Genomic DNA, 17837 nt, shown 5'->3' with positions numbered 1-17837 from the left:
CCAAGTTGAAGGAACTGGGGGAGAACGTTATAAAAAACAGGCGCATTCAGAAAGGCGAAATGCTGTTCGACCTGAAGAAAGATCCATTGATCAAGAGCTCGGCCTACCGGGAACTTGTGGCAGAAGCGGTGGGAGGAGAAGCGAATGTGAGAGCATTAGTTCAGGGTCGAGTGCAGGAATCTGGACGAGATCACAACGGAAGACGAAGTGAGAAGCGCGCTAATGGAGCAAGGAAACCTGGAGAGGGAGCAGATATCAATAAGATTGAGGAAGGCGTACAGTGGCACACAGACAGCAGTGATACGCTTATCGCCAAACTGCAGCCAACAAGCTTATGTCGACCGGTAAGATCAAAATCGGGTGGTCGGTGTGATCGTTGCGATTGATCCCTAGAACCACTAAACAAATGGAGAGGTGTTTCAGATGTCTTGGTTTTGGCCATCAGGCAAGAAACTGTAGAGGCCCCGACAGATCTGATCTGAGCAGAAAATGTGGGGAGAAGGGACACATTGCTAGAGACTGCACAAAGCAACCGAAGTGCTTTCTCTGCACAAATGAGGTCGGAAAAGACCACATGACGGGAGGCTTCTTATGCCCAGAATACAAAAAGACAAAGGCAGGCCAATAATGATGGAGGTTACCCAGCTCAATCTCAATCATTGTGACATTGCACAGCAACTGTTGTGGCAGTCAACAACAGAAATGAAGTGCAACGTTGCAATTATTGCAGAGCCGTATCGTGTCCCTCCCGATAACGACAACTGGGTGGTGGATAGTGCAGGGATGGCGGCAATCCAAATGATGGGCGGTTTCCCTGTTCAAGAAGTGGTGGATAGCACACACGAAGGTTTCGTGATCGCCAGGATAAACGGCGTATTCGTGCCTGTTATGCTCCTCCACGGTGGACACCAGAACAATACAACCGGATGCTGGACGCATTAACCGACTCGTTAGTCGGGCGAACGCCGGTTGTTATAGGAGGAGATTTCAACGCTTGGGCCGTGGAGTGGGGTAGCAGGCTGACCAACGCACGAGGTTACAGCCTATTGGAAGCACTGGCGAAGCTGGACGTAAAGCTGTGCAATGAAGGTTCCGCTAGCACATTCCGTAAAGACGGTCGGGAATTCATCATCGACGTAACATTCTGCAGCGCGTCGCTGATGGATGACATGAATTGGCGAGTTAGTGAGCAGTACACACATAGTGATCACCAAGCCATCCACTACACCATTGGTCGGCGAAATCGTACGGTGACACAGACAGTGAGGATTGGCGAGCGGAAGTGGAAAATAAAGGAATTCGACAAGGAACTTTTTGTGGAAGCACTTCGTGCTGACAGCGTCACTCCAATTCCGAGTGCCGATGAGCTGTCGGAAACAATAGCTAGGGCATGCGATATAACAATGCCAAGGAAAATGGAGCCAAGGAACTACCGGCGTCCGGCATACTGGTGGAACGAAAGGCTAAGCATCCTCAAGGCTACCTGCTTAAAAGCCAAAGGACGCGTTCAGAGAGCAAGATCTGAGGCAGTCAGAGAAGAGTGTAAGGTAACATTCCGGGCGGTCAGGACCGCTTTTAAACGTGAGATAGTGCTAAGCAAGTGCTCCTGCTACAAGGAGTTGTGCAGAGAAGTAGACGCTAACCCCTGGGGCAATGCTTACCGTGTCGTTATGGCCAGGATCAAGGGTCCAATGACGCCAGTCGAAATGTGCGGCGACAAGCTGAAAATTATCGTGGAGGGCCTTTTCCCGAAGCACGACCCAACCGCATGGCCGCCTACACCGTACGCTGATGCAGATGGTGAAAATGCAGGTGACAATCGGGTTTCCAACGACGAGCTCCTTATAGTGGCAATAGGGCTGAAAGCGAAGAAAGCTCCCGGACCGGATGGTATCCCCAACGTGGCACTGAAGACTGCGATCCTGACGTTTCCGGACATGTTCAGGATAGTCCTACAGAAATGCCTGGACGATGGCTACTTCCCGGATAGATGGAAGATCCAGAAGCTGGTGCTACTGCCAAAACCAGGGAAACTACCAGGAGATCCAGCATCGTATCGGCCAATATGCCTGCTGGATACTCTTGGTAAACTCCTGGAAAGAGTCATCCTCAACAGGCTGACGACCTACGCTGAAAGTGAGAACGGACTATCGCAGAGACAGTTCGGGTTCCGGAAAGGAATATCGACGGTGGACGCCATCCGCATCGTCATCGCGAACGCGGAGAAAGCATTGAAGCAAAAGAGAAGGGGTCATCGCTACTGCGCCGTGGTAACGATAGACGTGAAGAACGCGTTCAACAGTGCTAGCTGGGGAGCCATCGCCGTAGCGCTGCATAGAATGCGGGTTCCGGACTATCTGTGCAAGGTTCTAAAAAGTTACTTTCAGAACCGAGTACTGGTCTACGAAATGAACACGGTGCAGAGGTCGATTAGGGTAACGGCGGGAGTACCTCAGGGCTCCATACTCGGCCCAACGCTCTGGAAAATTATGTACCACGGAGTGTTAACACTGGAACTGTCCAGGGGAGTGGAGATCGTCGGCTTTGCAGATGATGTTGTCCTGACGATAACGGGCGAGACCCTTGAGGAGGTGGAGATGCTGACGGTAGAGGTAATAGGCATGGTGGAAACCTGGATGGTTAACGTCAGGTTGCAGCTGTCTCACCACAAGACTGAGGTAGTGCTTGTTAGCAGTCGTAAGCAAATCCAGCGTCTCGAGATCAGCGTCGGGGGACAATCCATTCCATCGATGCGCGCGCTGAAGCACCTGGGTGTGATGGTTGACGATCAGTTGAATTACAACTGCCATGTCGACTATGTATGTGAAAAGGCTGCGAGAACAACTAGCGTATTGGCAAGGAACATGCCGAATCACGGAGAGGCAAGAGGAAGCACGAGACGTCTCCTGGCGAATGTCTCATCCTCAATCCTGAGATATGGTGTACCGGCCTGGGCTGCTGCGATGAACTCAAAGCGGAACCGGACGAAGTTGACAAGCACTTTTCGCCTAATGGCTGTTCGTGTCGCAAGTGCGTACAGAATGATATCGTCGGAGGCGGTATGCGTAATTGCCGGGATGATTCCCATCTGCATCACTCTGGCTGAGGACGTAGAATGCTACCAGCGGAGAAATGAACATAATGCAAGGAGACTGGTTCGAGCGGACTCGTTGGCTAAGTGGCAGCAAGAGTGGGATTACTCGGAGAAAGGAAGGGTGATCCACCGACTCATCCCAAATGTGTCTACTTGGGTATATAGGAAGCATGGAGAGGTGAACTTCCATCTGACGCAGTTTTTGTCCGGGCATGGATGCTTCAGGAAATACCTACATCGGTTTGGACACGCTTCGTCACCCCTTTGCCCGGAGTGTGTGAACATGCAAGAGACACCGGAACACGTGGTCTTCGAATGCCACAGATTCGATGAAGTCCGAAGGGGTATGCCTGATATAACAGTGGATAATATCGTCGAAGAGATGTGCCGCGACGAGCATATCTAGGACGCTGTCAACAGAGTTGTTACGAGGATACTCTCCAAGCTGCAAAGGAAGTGGCGAAGGGGCCAACAAAGTAACGACATTGGTTAGAACGCCGCAGTAGAACCACAAATAGGGAAGAAATTCCGCCGCCGGGAAACTCACCGATGGTGTAGACTGGGTCCACCGCCGGGGACCAGTTGAGTAGTACGCGATGTTGCACCGGGCTCGGGTCGTTGGGGCGCCAGCGAATCGGACGTCAGGCTCCACCGGAATCGCCGGACCTACCTCGACACTCTACCGGGTAGCTCGTGAGTAGGCTAGATCCACCGTCGGGGATTAGACCGAGTAGACCGCGTCGAATAGCCAGAAGGGGATCGTTGGGGCGCCAGTGAACCGGAAGCCACGCTCTACCCGGAATCGCTGGATGGACCTCAGCATCTGCTGGCTGGCCGTTGAGTAGGCTAGGTCCACCGTCGGGGACTAGACCAAGTAGACGAGGCGGGGAGCTTAATGGCTCACAGAAACGTACATCGGTATCGGGAGCGGTCTGCCGCCGGGGAATTCACGATAGGGCTGATTCGGCGCCGTAGACTACCCGACAGAATCGTGACGAAAAGGGGAGCTAATTGGCTCACGAAACAAACACCGGTAACGAAAGAAATTCCGTTGTCGGGAACTCTCAATCGGAGTAGGATAAGCGGGAAAGCTGGAAGATTTTAGTAGAGCTCAATGGCTCAAGGAAGCGGATATCGGTGTCGGGGGAAATTCCTCCATCGGGGAACCATAGGTCGGAGTAGGATGAGTTCACCGTTGAGCACTATCCAGAGTTAAATCAAAGCTCATAGGTCATGCCACTCCATGAACCAAGCGAGGCTCCGAGATAGAGCAGCAGAAAGAGGTGCGACGAAAGCGCAACGAACCCCCCCCCCCGAAGTAATACGATGACGTAGTTCCGTGGGGAAGAAGGGCGTAAAAAGTAAGGAATGTTTTTAGTGGTTAGGCACGAACGTGAGTCATGAGTCCCACACAGTGCAAATACACTACAGGCCAGGCTTTTGAAGCTTTTTTAACCTTACTATAAAAAACACATACATACGCACACATGGTCTGTTCATGCTGAGGCAGGTTTGGCGCAGCGACTGGCAACCGCGTAAGGGGTAAACCCAGCCACCCCGAAGCAAGACAGAAGAGTGAGTGTATAGGCGTATAAGTGGACTGCCTCATGGCAAGACGGGAGGGCCGTAGCGTAGTATGTTGGGACTTAGCTATCGATGCCTCATGGCGTGGCAGAGGAGTGAAAGGGTGAGCATCCAAATCAGTCTCACACGGCATGTTAAGGGTGAGCACAAAAGTCAGCCTCACATGGTATGGTAGAGGCTAGCACAAAAGTAAGCCTAGCAAGGAATGAAAAAGGTAAGCACACAAGTCAGCCTCGCATGGTATGTCAGAATTGGGGCCTAAGAAAAATGTCCCACATGGGATGCCAGGGGGAGTGACAAAGGTACAATAGAGTGGCACGATCGAGAGTGAACCAGAGCAATTCGACGTGACCATCGAGCGGGCCTCTGTGCGTTTGAGAGGGGGATCCTCCGGCACCCAAGTAGCCTACCTCAGGCTACTGAAGGCGGATGCCAAATAGGTTACCGTGAAAGGTAAACTGAAGATCGGCTGGTCGGTATGCCCAATTAGCGTACCCCAGCCGCCTTCTGTGCTATCGGTGCATTGAGTCCGGCCATAAATCTTTCGAATGTAAGGGCACAGATAGAAGCAAACTATGTCGTCGCTGCGGCGAGGAGGGGCATAAGGAGCGGGGCTGCACTAAGGCGCATAAATGCTTATCTGCACCGCTAAGAAGCAAGCCCATAAACATACTATGGGCGGACCTTCGTGTCCCTTCGGTGAGACAAATAAGAAGAAGCCGTGAACGTTACACAGCTAAATCTTAAACATTGTGCAGCAGCCCAAAAGTTGCTGTGGCAGTCGGTCTCGGAGTCGAGGACAGATGTCGCCCTCCTATCAGCCCCGTGCAACATCCCTGCCGGCAACGGCAATTGGGTGTCGGACGGGCCTGGGATGGTGGCAATCTGTGCAACAGGACGGTTCCCGGTTCAAGAGGTAATACACCCCTCCGCCGAGGGTGTTGCGATTGCCAAGATCAATAGTGTGTTCTATTGCAGCTGCTACGCTCCACCAAGGTGGCCCATAGAACAGTTCAACCAGATGATCGACAGGCTCTCATCAGACCTAGTGGACCGGAAACCGGTAGTTATAGCGAGAGACTTTAACGCTTGGGCAGTGGAGTGGGGCAGCCGCTGTACAAATAGCAGGGGTCAAGCGCTAATGGAGGCGCTTGCGAAACTCGATACTGTGCTAGCTAATAATGGTTCCGCTAGCACATTCCGTAGAAACGGGGTGGAAGTGTGGATTGACGTAACATTTGCCAGCCCGAGTCTGGTTCCTGGCATGGAATGGAGGGTAGACGAAGGCTACACCCATAGCGATCATTTAGCAATCCGCTTTAGGATCAACTATGGTGTACAGCATCCGAGGGCGGGAGATCCCTGTCAGGTACGCGGGTGGAAGTCCAATCACTTCGACAGCGAAGCTTTCACCGCGGCCCTGGGACTGGAGGCCAACACCGACAGTCTAAGCGGGGATGCATTGGTAGCTGTTCTATCACGCGTGTGCGACACCACTATGCCGAGAAAAACCCTGCCAAGAAACGGCAGATGCCCGGTATACTGGTGGAGTGCTGAGATTGCAGCTCTACGATCAGCCTGCCTCAGAGCTAGACGTAGGATGCAAAGAGCCCGCACCGAGGTTGCAAAATTGGCCCTTAACAAGGCTATTAAAAGCAGCAAGAGAGCGTGTTTCGACAACCTGTGTGAGAGTGCCAATGCTAACCCGTGGGGTGACGCCTACAGGATCGTGATGGCCAATTCCAAAGGGGCTCTTCATCCCCAGAACGGTCTTCGGACCGGTTGGCGACGATTATCGAAGTACTCTTCCCGTCTCGAGCCACCTGCACTACGAGACAGTGTGGGCACGGTCGAAATGGTGGCTCCAGTGACGAACGAAGAACTACTCGCAGTGGCTAAATCCCTAGCAATGAACAAAGCTCCAGAGCCGGATGGAGTTCCAAACAACGCTCTCAAGGCAGCGATCATAGCGAACCCGAACATGTTCAGGCTAGCTATGCAGAGATGCCTTGACGAGTGCCGTTTCCCCGATAGATGGAAAAGGCAGAAATTGGTGCTGTTGTCGAAGCCCGGGAAGTCGCCAGGCGACCCATCGGCGTACAGACCAATCTGTCTGATCGACATGACTGGCAAATTGCTTGGGAGGATCATCCTCAACAGGCTAACCCCGTACGCAGAAGGTACGGACGGCCTGTCAAGCAACCAGTTTGGCTTTCGGAAGGGTAAGTCCACAGTGGACGCTCTCAACTCAGCGATAAAGACTGCCGAGATAGCGATCCAACGAAAAAGGCGAGGCATTCGATACTGTGCGTTAGTGACACTTAACGTGAAGAACGCATTCAACAACGCAAGCTGGGATGCTATCGCGCTGTCGTTACACCGGCTGGGTCTGTACCAGATCCTGGAAAGTTACTTCCAGAACCGTGTACTGCTATACGAGACCGATGCCGGTCAGAAAAGGGTTCCGATCACCGCCGGAGTCCCACAGGGCTCGATCCTAGGCCCGGTGCTATGGAACCTCATGTATGACGGGGTTCTGAGACTGAAGTTCCCTCCTGGGGTCAAGATCGTCGGCTTTGCTGACGACGTAACCTTGGAGGTCTACGGGGAGTCAATCTCTGAGGTAGAACTAACCGCAGAACACGCGATCAACACGGTGGAGGAATGGATGAGCGCGAGAGGCCTGGTGCTCGCTCATCATAAGACGGAGGTAGTTATCGCCAACAACCGCAAGTCGGCACAACATGCAGTTATCCATGTGGGAGAAGTCGCGATCACCTCACAGCGGAGTCTGAAGTCTCTCGGAGTCATTATAGACGAAAAGCTGGCCTTCGGCAGCCATGTCGACTATACATGCAAGAGAGCGTCGACTGCTGTTGCGGCTCTATCGAGGATGATGTCCAACAGCTCAAAGGTGTGCGCCAGTAGACGTAGGTTACTGGCAGGCGTTGCCGTATCTATCCTCAGGTACGGCGGCCCGTCATGGTCAAGAGCACTGAGGGTAACCAGTTACCTACAGAAACTGGAGAGCACCTACCGCGTGATGTGCCTCAGAGTGATATCTGCCTACCGCACGGTATCACGCGATGCATCCTGCGTGATAGCGAGTATGATGCCAGTCGGGCTGGTCATTCGGGAAGATGAGGAGTGCTTCGAGTTACGTGGAAGCAGAGGCGCCCGCGAGCACACCAGGGTGACCTCGGTCGCCAGATGGCAGCGTGAGTGGGATAACTCCTCGAAAGGTAGGTGGACCCACCGGCTGATACCTAACATATCGAGCTGGGTGGGAAGACCCCATGGGGAAGTTCACTTCCACCTGACACAATTCCTGTCAGGCCATGGCTGTTTCCGACAGTACCTCCACAGGTTCGGGCACGCGGAGGTCCCAGCCTGCCCGGACTGCCCAGGTGTAGACGAAACTGCCGAACACATACTGTTCGTATGTCCTCGGTTCGACGACGAAAGAAGAGCAATGCTTGACGTCTGTGGCTGGGACACAACCCCGGATACCCTTATTCAGCGGATGTGTCAATCGGTGGAGAAGTGGAACGCAGTCTCGGCTGCTACCACCCAGATTGCCAGTAGGCTACAGGTAATTTGGCGTTCCGAGCAACAGACAACGGGTACGACTAACTAGTGATTGGTTAGTTGGAGCGAAAAAGGCCGAGCGCAAAAAAAGTGAGTGAATGGTATGTCCTTGCTGAAGCAGGTTTGGCGTAGCGACTGGCAACCGCGTAAAGAACAAACCCAGCCACCCCTAACCAAGGCAGAAGAGTGAGTGTATAGGCGTATATGTGGACTGCCTCATGCCAAGATGGGAGGGTTGTAGCGTAGTATGTTGGGACTTAACTATTGATGCCTCGTGGCGTGGCAGAGGAGTGAAAGGGTGAGCATCCAAGTCAGCCTCACACGGCATGTTAAGGGTGAGCACAAAAGTCAGCCTCACATGGTATGGTAAAGGCTAGCACAAAAGTAAGCCTAGCGAGGAATGAAAAAAGTGAGCACACAAGTCAGCCTCGCATGGTATGTCAGAAGTGGGGCCTAAGAAAAATGTCCCACATGGGATGCCAGGGGGAGTGACAGGGTTACAATAGAGTGGTACGATCGAGATTGAACCAGGTGATAGGGTGAGCACCCAAGTCAGCCTCACATGGTATGGTAGAGGCGAACACTAAAGTAAGCCTAGCAAGGAATGAGTAAGGTGAGCACACAAGTCAGCCTCGCAAGGAACGAAAAAGGTGAGCACAAAAGTCAGCCTCATGTGGAGTGTTAGAGAGTGAATCAAGGTGCGATAGAGAGAGCACCCAAGTAAGCCTCATACAGGACGTATGAACGCGTGAGTGAGAGTGAATGAGTATATTAAGTACAGCCATACCCCCAGAAGTAGGGGAGAGAGGGTAACAATGAAACACATTTTTTCTACAACTTAATTTTGATGATAATACATGTTATTTGTGTAATCAAAAGTGATACATAGTGCCACTATGTTGTTAACTAATACATATATTTTTTCCAGCTGGTAAAATTCACGGGAAATAACATTTTTTGGATAATAAACAGTTGGTGGTAAAATGTATCAGTGTGCCCCATGGGTAGGAACTATGAAACACGATGTCATCTATAGTGAAATATTCTACTTATAAATTTTATTCTTTTGTTTTGACGAAGAATGATCCTAACGCTTTGAATTAAAGTTATATTGAGGCGAAAATCGTTTGTTTACGAAAGAATCCACTATATCATTGCGTAACATCGAACCACCATATATGCATATTAGCTGCAATCCTGAAATAAGAGACAATTTCTACAAAATTTGGCCAAATTTACTAATTTTGCACTATATGAGTAGAATTTAGTGTGGAAAATCGGAACCCATTGACATTTTGAGATACACCACAAAAACAAACAAAAATCACTGTTCCCCATACGCCATCGTTTCACAGTTACCCAATGGGTCTATTCATGAAAATTGTGAAATCACACAGAACCATGAGTAGTTACCAAAAAACTTTGTTCGCGGCACATGTTGCGCATAAAATTTTCTATAAATAGCAATAGACTAAACATTTATTCAATGAATGGTAATTCATAAAGATGGAATAATGTTTATCATTGCAAATTTACTCTGGCTATCACAAAACAATCAGGAATCAGAATATATTGGCTCAAATGGCACGTTCCCCGTACATAGTCGGGGATTTGTGCCTTGCCGTGTGTTTTCATCATTTCCTGAGCGGAAGGAAAGGACAAGGAGGTGTGGGGAAGTAGACTTGGAAGGGTGGGAAAAACAGCACAAAACAAAAAATAAACAACAGGTAAATTAAACTCACAAGTAGTTCAACTTGCCTGCGAATAAGCCTAAAGCTCTTTACCACATTGGATAAGAAACTTTAGTATGTCTCTGAGTTTCAGTCGACCAAACATGGTTTCGTCTATATAAGGACGGCTGAAGACTCGTAATCGCAATTGCGCTAGCGCTGGGCAGTTGCATATCAGATGATATGAAGTTCCGTAGTCGGATTCACAAAGATCACATGAAAAAGACTCAGCGCGCTGAATAGTTGCCATGTGATAATTGAGTTTGCAGTGGCCGGTTAAAGCCCTGGTCAGCATGCCGCAGTGGAGCTTCGAAAAATGTAAGAGATTTTTCGAAACCACTGGGCATGGTTGTTCTAGAAACGCCTTTGTTTGGCGACACGTTTGTAGATTTCTCCAATAATTGCGGTGCTCGGACGAAGCCCAGGACCGTATTTTTTCCCTTATCCAACTTGTCGAAATTGGCAGCGCGGGCTCAGGACCAATGAAGTCAATCGCTGAACCTGCCCTGGCCAATTCGTCAGCCCATTCATTTCCAGTAATACCGCAATGTCCGGGCACCCAGACAAGGTAAATAGTGTTGACAATGCTTAGTTCTTCGATTTGGGTTCGGCACGCGATCACTAGCTTGGACCGGGATTTGTCTGAGCTAAGGGCCTTGATTGCAGCCTGACTATCGGAGCAGAAGTTTATAACTCTGCCGGACAAACTCAGTTGAAGGGCCGATTGCACCCCGCACATAATCGCAAAGATTTCTGCTTGGAATACAGTACAGTATCTACCTAGTGAGTGAGATTGTTCCAGTCTCATTTCACGACAGTAGACACCAGCACCAGCACGTCCCTCCATCAGAGAACCGTCAGTGTAACAAACCACTTGCGTTTGTTGTTGTCTTTCCATAAAGCCAGACAACCACTCCTCTCGAGAGGGAATCTTAACATGGAATGTCCTGTAAGGAAAACTACAAGTGAGTGTAATATCGCTGGGAGCAAGAATATCTTCACCCCATGTAACCATTTGTGACCACAATCGTGTATGACTGGTAGCAAGATCAACATGATTACTGTTCCAAAGCCCAGTAACCTGCAGTCTGTATGCACATGATAGTGCTTCTTGTTTTAAGTGTATGTGTAATGGTTTGATATTTAGAAGTGCCTCAAGAGCAGCAGTCGGAGTCGTGGTGAAAGCACCAGTCAACGCCATGAGCGCCATTCTTTGCAGATGGTTTAGCTTTGACTGGACTGTCACCACCTCTCCCCTCTGCCACCACACAAGGCATCCGTATGACAGTATTGGACGTACAATTGTCGTGTAAATCCAATAGATGTATTTAGGTTTGAGACCCCAGGTCTTTCCAAAAGTTCGTCTGCACTGCCCGAAGGCCATGCACGCTTTCTTGACTCTGAACTCAATGTGAGCAGACCAATTCAGTTTGGAATCCAATATGACTCCAACGTATTTGACTTGATCTGCACACAGCAGCTCAGAATCAAAGAACTGCAAGGGACGAACCCCGGTTGTTATTCGCTTCTTCGTGAAAAGAACCATTGAAGTTTTGCTTGGGTTAACTGATAGTTTAACTTGTCGACACCACTGTTCGACAGCTCTTAATGCCTGTTGCATCAAGTCAAAGATTGTTCCGATGCAAAATCCAGTAATTAGTATTTGGTAATCGTCAGCAAACCCGTAGGTTGGAAATCCAAGCTCATTGAGTTTCTTCAACAAGCCGTCAGCTACTAAGTTCCATAACAAAGGTGACAGAACGCCGCCCTGAGGACAACCGCAAATACTCAACTTCCGTATCTCAGCCTGTCGCAGTGACGAGCAAAGTATGCGGTTACTAAGCATTGCGTTTATCCAACCTGAGATACATGCAGGTATCCCATGACCGCGCGTCGCTTCCAGAATAGACTGGAAGGACACATTGTCAAAAGCACCCTCAATATCTAGGAATACACCCAAGCTAGATTGCTTGAGCGAGAAGGCTTTCTCAATGTTGTAAACAACATCGTGAAGCAGAGTGATCGTGGATTTCCCACACTGATATGCATGTTGCATTTTGTGCAGAGGATATTCAACTAAACTAACGTTCCTGATGTGATGATCGATTATCCGTTCCAAAGCTTTCAGAAGAAAAGAACTTAAGCTGATAGGCCTAAAACTCTTGGCTTCTTCATAGCTTGAGCGCCCCCCTTTGGGAATAAATCTAACAGTTATTTCTCGCCATGCTTTCGGGATATACCCGGTAGCAAGACTGGAAAGCAAAATCTTTTTCAAGACATGTTTAAGAATATCAAATCCCTTTTGCAGTAGCACGGGAAGTATCCCATCTTTTCCGGGTGATTTGTATGGAGCAAAGCTGTCAACTGCCCACTTGACCGATTCAGTGGAAACCAATGTGCGTGCTAGCGCCCACGAGTCCGAATCACCAGAATGAGATCTGTGAACATTGATCAACTCCGGATCGATACAACCTGGAAAGTGTGTGTCGAAGAGACAATTAAGAACATCTTTTTCGTCTGTCACATAAACACCATCTCTGGTTTTCAAGGAGTTCATCTGAAAATCATTCGATTTGGAGAGAATTTTATTTAATCTGCTAGCCTCGTTCAGACTAGAGACATTAGTGCATAGGCTTTGCCAGCCAGCCCGTTCTGCAGATCTAAGACATTTCTTATATGCACTACGAGCTGACCTGAAAGCCCTGGAGTCATCACGCTGACGCCGGTTCCAAGCTCTTCTCATAACTTTCTTCATTCTATCAAGCTCAGCCCTCCACCAAGGGGTTCCCCTAGTCGATTTAACAGTACGAAGTGGACAAGCTTCTTCGTAGGATGCTAATATGAATGAGTTTGTCGTATCCACGACGTCATCTAAGTCGTCTAGTTGACTAATTTTCGGAAAATATCCATGAAATTTAGTCGCTAAGTTTTCCAAAAAGAGGTCCCAGTTTGTAGACTTAGGATTACGATATGTCACCACATTGAAGGTGACATCAAAATGCTCGAAAAATATATATTTATGATCGGATAGAGACGGTTCAGTTTCATTTGGAACCTGCCAATTTCCCAGTTCATGCAAAATTCTATCAGAGCAAAGTGTTATGTCTAACACCTCCTCCCTCCCAGACCTCGCAAAAGTTGGTCGGTTTCCCACATTCAGAAAATGGAGATTTGTACTACTTATGTACTCCATCAGTTCAGAGCCTCTCAGATTGATGTCTGAGCTGCCCCAAATGATGTGATGAGCATTCGCATCACTGCCGATAATGAGCGGAAGCCCATTTCTGCTACAATATGATACAACGCTTTTGAAATCATCAGAAGGAGATGATTCGTTATGCGGTAGGTATGCTGAACAGTATATATATTTCTTGTCTACGTTTCCGACAGTCAATGTAACTGTGACAACACAGATATCGCGAGTTGTGAGCTCCGATATGAGACACGCGTCAATAGCCTTATTTGCAAGAATGCAAGCACGAGGCATTTCACGTGGGTTAGTCATACCTGTCTTGTTGTAAGCAATGAAGGCAGTGTTAAGTAACTTTCCAAAATAGAAGTTTCCTTTATGGAAATACGGTTCTTGAACCAATGCTATGGAAGCTTTACCTTCCTGCATGAGTCGAGATAAATTCATAGTTGCTGTACGTTTATGTTGGAGATTGACTTGTGCTATTCTAACCATTGTTGATTAGAGAACTGTACATTTCATCTCCAACACAAATTGCACAACAACTAGAGGACACCAAGCGAGTTGGGATGTTAACGCATTTAGCGAGCCATATCAGGTTTAAATGGGACATGATCATTTGATTCCCACGATTTGCGAAGAAAATAATGGTCCACTGTGTCAGAGATTCGCATAACACAGCAAGGGCAAAACCCAAAATGCTCCGTGCGCGACTGGCATATTTTAGACCCTCCAATCATTAAGTCCTCGGCACGGAACTACACCTTGACTTAGGGTCTCCTACTTTCAGTCGCCTCCTACGACATGGCAGCAGGACTCCAGTGGCTCAATTCTAGGCCGGATACCACACGGCCTCTGGGCAGGTTCATCTGTACACATCGAAATTTGATAATCGAGACTCAACAAAACTTCACCGAACTACCATCAGCCGAGAGTCTCTGTGGAAAATCGGAACCCATTGACATTTTGAGATACACCACAAAAACAAACAAAAATCACTGTTCCCCATACGCCATCGTTTCACAGTTACCCAATGGGTCTATTCATGAAAATTGTGAAATCACACAGAACCATGAGTAGTTACCAAAAAACTTTGTTCGCGGCACATGTTGCGCATAAAATTTTCTATAAATAGCAATAGACTAAACATTTATTCAATGAATGGTAATTCATAAAGATGGAATAATGTTTATCATTGCAAATTTACTCTGGCTATCACAAAACAAACAAATATCCATTAAAAGAGATAGAGTTAGCAGATCTCTTCCAAAATATAGCAACACGTGTAAAGAATTAGAAATTGTGAAATATGAGGGAATTAGACGATTGCGATCATGCATTGTGATTTTATTGCGAATGTTTCATAGTTCCTGCTGATCCACTGTTACCCTCTCTCCCCTAATACCGAGAGGTAGTTCCTGGGGAGAACGATGGCGGATGGTGTTTAGTCGGTATTAATGGCTGGTCACCATTCGAGCCCGACTCGCCCCCAGTACACCCCGTGTGGTAGCTTGGACACCTACTAATAGCACGTGTACTGGGTTAGTACGTAAATGTCTTCTCCATTGTAAAAAAATATAAAAAAATAATTAAAAAAAGACGGCCCACCGGGCTGGGATTGAGTTGACGATGTTCAGAGTGATTGCATAACCTTTCTATAGGAGAAAGGCAAAAACACACATATATACATGCACGGAAATTGTCCCAAATCATCGAGCTGAGTCGATTGGTACATAAGACTTGGCCCTCCGGGCCTCGGAAAATATCTTGAAAGTTTGAGCGAATTCTATACATTTCTTTTATAAGAAATTTAAAACAGTTGCGTAAGGCAATGTCATGCCCCTGAAAGCGCATGCTGGCCGCGGAAAGTCGCAGCGTAAATAAACAAAGTTTATTGTGAATCAGTATCAAAATCTTGGTGTCCGTGAAAATTCGCTTGGCTTGAGGCTGAAACCGTATGATGTAACAAGCTCACGGAACTTATGGTGCCGAGGTTCAATATATTTAAGAAATTTATTGGCTTTAAAATCGGTGGCTCTGCACACTACAGGCCAGATTTTTAAGCGTTTTATGGTGAAAATATAAGCCAGGAACGCACGCTTGTTGCTAGGCACTGACGGCACCGACCGAAGAGAAAATTCAAACGCACAAATGAGAGTTTTCGGACATTTTTCTTAGGTCATCTGCACATTGGCACAAAATTTGATGTTTTGTTAGTAAACGATTAAAGTTTCGCGGTTGTTTATTGCAGTAATGTGTGATTAAAGTACATTTGAAAAAGTACACTGAAAATGAGAAATAGGAGTGTTTCGAAAAGAAACCCCAAGTGAAGAGGGGTGATATTTTCGCACAAAGTACGAGATAGAATTTCGTTAAAAACTCGGGTTGATAGTATAGGTAAATGTTCTAGCTTCCTCAAGTAGCAGTTTCGTGGCAAACCGGCAAGGTTAGTATATTGAAAAACGTGTATTTATATTTGCTCATATCAGATACATGGTTAGATACATGGGTCCGGTCTAGGAGCTATGTTGTGGCTCGCTTCTATAATGTATAATGTATAATGTATAATGTATAATGTATAATGTCAACCTTACTATAAAAACGCACATGCAGACTTTTTCCGATTTCGACGAACTGAGTCTAATGGTATATGCGAATCCGCCCTGTCGCGGAAGTCGAATAAGTAGATTTTTAGAGTGATTCCTTTGTATTTCCTCATGTGAGAATGGCATAAATATTAAATTAGTCATTGGAGAGGAGTTTCGTGTTCCTCACATTAGAATCCGACACTAACTTAGTGACAGAAATAAGCTCGCGCCAAATTGAAGCAAGCTTTGAAAACGAAAAAACTATTTGCGTTTCTGAGCAAATCGTTAGTCCGGCGTCATGTCCCGCAGGCCAAGGAGTTCTGAAAGCTGTTGAAAGTTATTGGAACTGAAACTTGGTTTCGCTTAGCAAGCCAATACAATATTCACTATGCTATATTTCTGTATAGTTGGGAAAATTATTTTTTCTCCACTATGGAAAAAAAATGTTTTAAACCACATTTGCGCGACACAAAACGCATTACTAAATTAGTAATTTAAAATGCATTTCGATTTCCTCTCATCCCAATCTGACACTAACTTAGTAACATAAGCTAGCGCCGGATTGCCGCTAGCTCCAAAATCGAAAATACTATTTGTATTTCTGAGCAAAACCCTGGTCCTGCATGATGTCCCGTGAAGTCTATAAGAATTATTGGACCCGAAACTTAATTTAGCTTAGTAAGCCAATGCACTATGCTTATGAGCTTAATCAGAACTCCTCGTCTTGAGGGACATCACGCAAGATAAGGGGTTTGATCAGAAACACAAATAGGATTTTAGTTTTTGGAGCTAGCCTCAATCCGGCGCTAGCTTAGTCCTATCACTGAGTTAGTGTCGGATACTGATGAAAAGAACACTAAACGCCTCTCCAGTAACTAATTTAGTTATAGTTGCGTGGCTTAATTTTTGCCGGTTGTCACGGTAAAGATAGATACGTCTACCTTTATCAAGGACACATGATAGTGAACTCGGGTGATTCGTAGTTATTCTGCCTAAGCTCGACCCTCATTATCAGAAGGCAAAAATTAAGCCCGCACGATATTAAGCCTGTTCTAATGACCCTGCCACTTCTAGTTTTCCGATCTGTTTACTTCACATCCTTGCTCTCACTTGAGTACTATGGCTCTAAGTTTCATAACTTTCCCTACCCAGTAATCTCTAGCTAATTGAATGTCGTTAAAACGTAAAAAAGAAAATGTGACTAACATAGTCGAAATAAAAAAAGGAAAAAATTAGTTATAGTTTTTGCGCCTTTTACGCACAAATGTGGTTTGAAACAATTTTCTCCTTGGTTGAGAAAAAATAGTTTCTACCTAAATTTTATCCACTAAGGAGATATATAACATGGTGCAAAAACAAGAAGGTTTGAAAAAAAAAATATAAAATGTACCTACTTACCATCCGCTGAGCACGGCACATACTTTTCCTAAAAAATAAAAGTTGTTCGTCTTCTTTGATAAAGCTTTTGAACTTAGTACCATCTGATGCATTTTGAATGTTACTACAATGATCTCCTTTCCATTGCTTTAATTTTGATGTTCCTAGATAGCTTTCATATAACCCAGACATTGACGCATCATATGAACCTGTATAGATCGTTTCAAAGTCTTCATCAAAATCATACATCTGGAAAATAATCATTGGAATAATTTAAACACATTCGAACCAGCAACTTGAACGTACTCTGTCAATCAACCCAACTTTGTTGAATGATATCCAGTTAGGTAGAAATGTATTGCCTAGTGTTGTTATAGTAGTTTCATAACCAAACATAAACTGTTTTGCTGTTTGTAGCTCTAACGGCAATAATTTGGTCTGACGAATCAACAAATTCAATGGTAGCCGAAATAAATAATTGTTTTTGGACATTATTTGTGCGATACCCTAAAAAGGAAATGTAAGATTTAATTAATTGCACGTACTGGGCAACATAGAAAAACAAAAAAGTGGTCATTTTTCACCTGCTTTAAAATTGTATGAAAGAAAACTGATTATAGAGAGATTCCATGACAAAACCGCCGACCAGAAACTTCAACCATTCCCGATTCAAGCGAATCTTTTGG

The 17837-nt window shown here is 46.7% G+C and overlaps 1 protein-coding gene across 5 annotated transcripts in view; it reads right to left on the bottom strand.

The window, feature by feature from the left end:
• The window catches only part of LOC131683057 (scavenger receptor class B member 1), a 1664068-nt gene that overhangs the window by 981002 nt on the left and 665229 nt on the right, over window positions 1–17837 (bottom strand). For 3 of the 5 annotated variants that reach the window (XM_058964873.1, XM_058964871.1, XM_058964874.1), the window contains 2 exons: window positions 17458–17658; window positions 17173–17400 (listed from right to left, as the gene is read on the bottom strand). The exons of 1 other annotated variant lie outside the window; for it this stretch is intronic. In XM_058964873.1, the coding sequence (XP_058820856.1) occupies window positions 17173–17400; window positions 17458–17658 (429 nt within the window). The remainder of the gene's footprint in view (window positions 1–17172; window positions 17401–17457; window positions 17659–17837) is intronic. One more of the 5 variants, XM_058964875.1, reaches the window with a different exon arrangement.

This window comes from Topomyia yanbarensis, chromosome 2, assembly GCF_030247195.1.
Source record: "Topomyia yanbarensis strain Yona2022 chromosome 2, ASM3024719v1, whole genome shotgun sequence".
In the NCBI taxonomy this organism is placed as follows: domain Eukaryota; kingdom Metazoa; phylum Arthropoda; class Insecta; order Diptera; family Culicidae; genus Topomyia; species Topomyia yanbarensis.
This window is presented reverse-complemented; position numbering and strand designations above follow the sequence as displayed.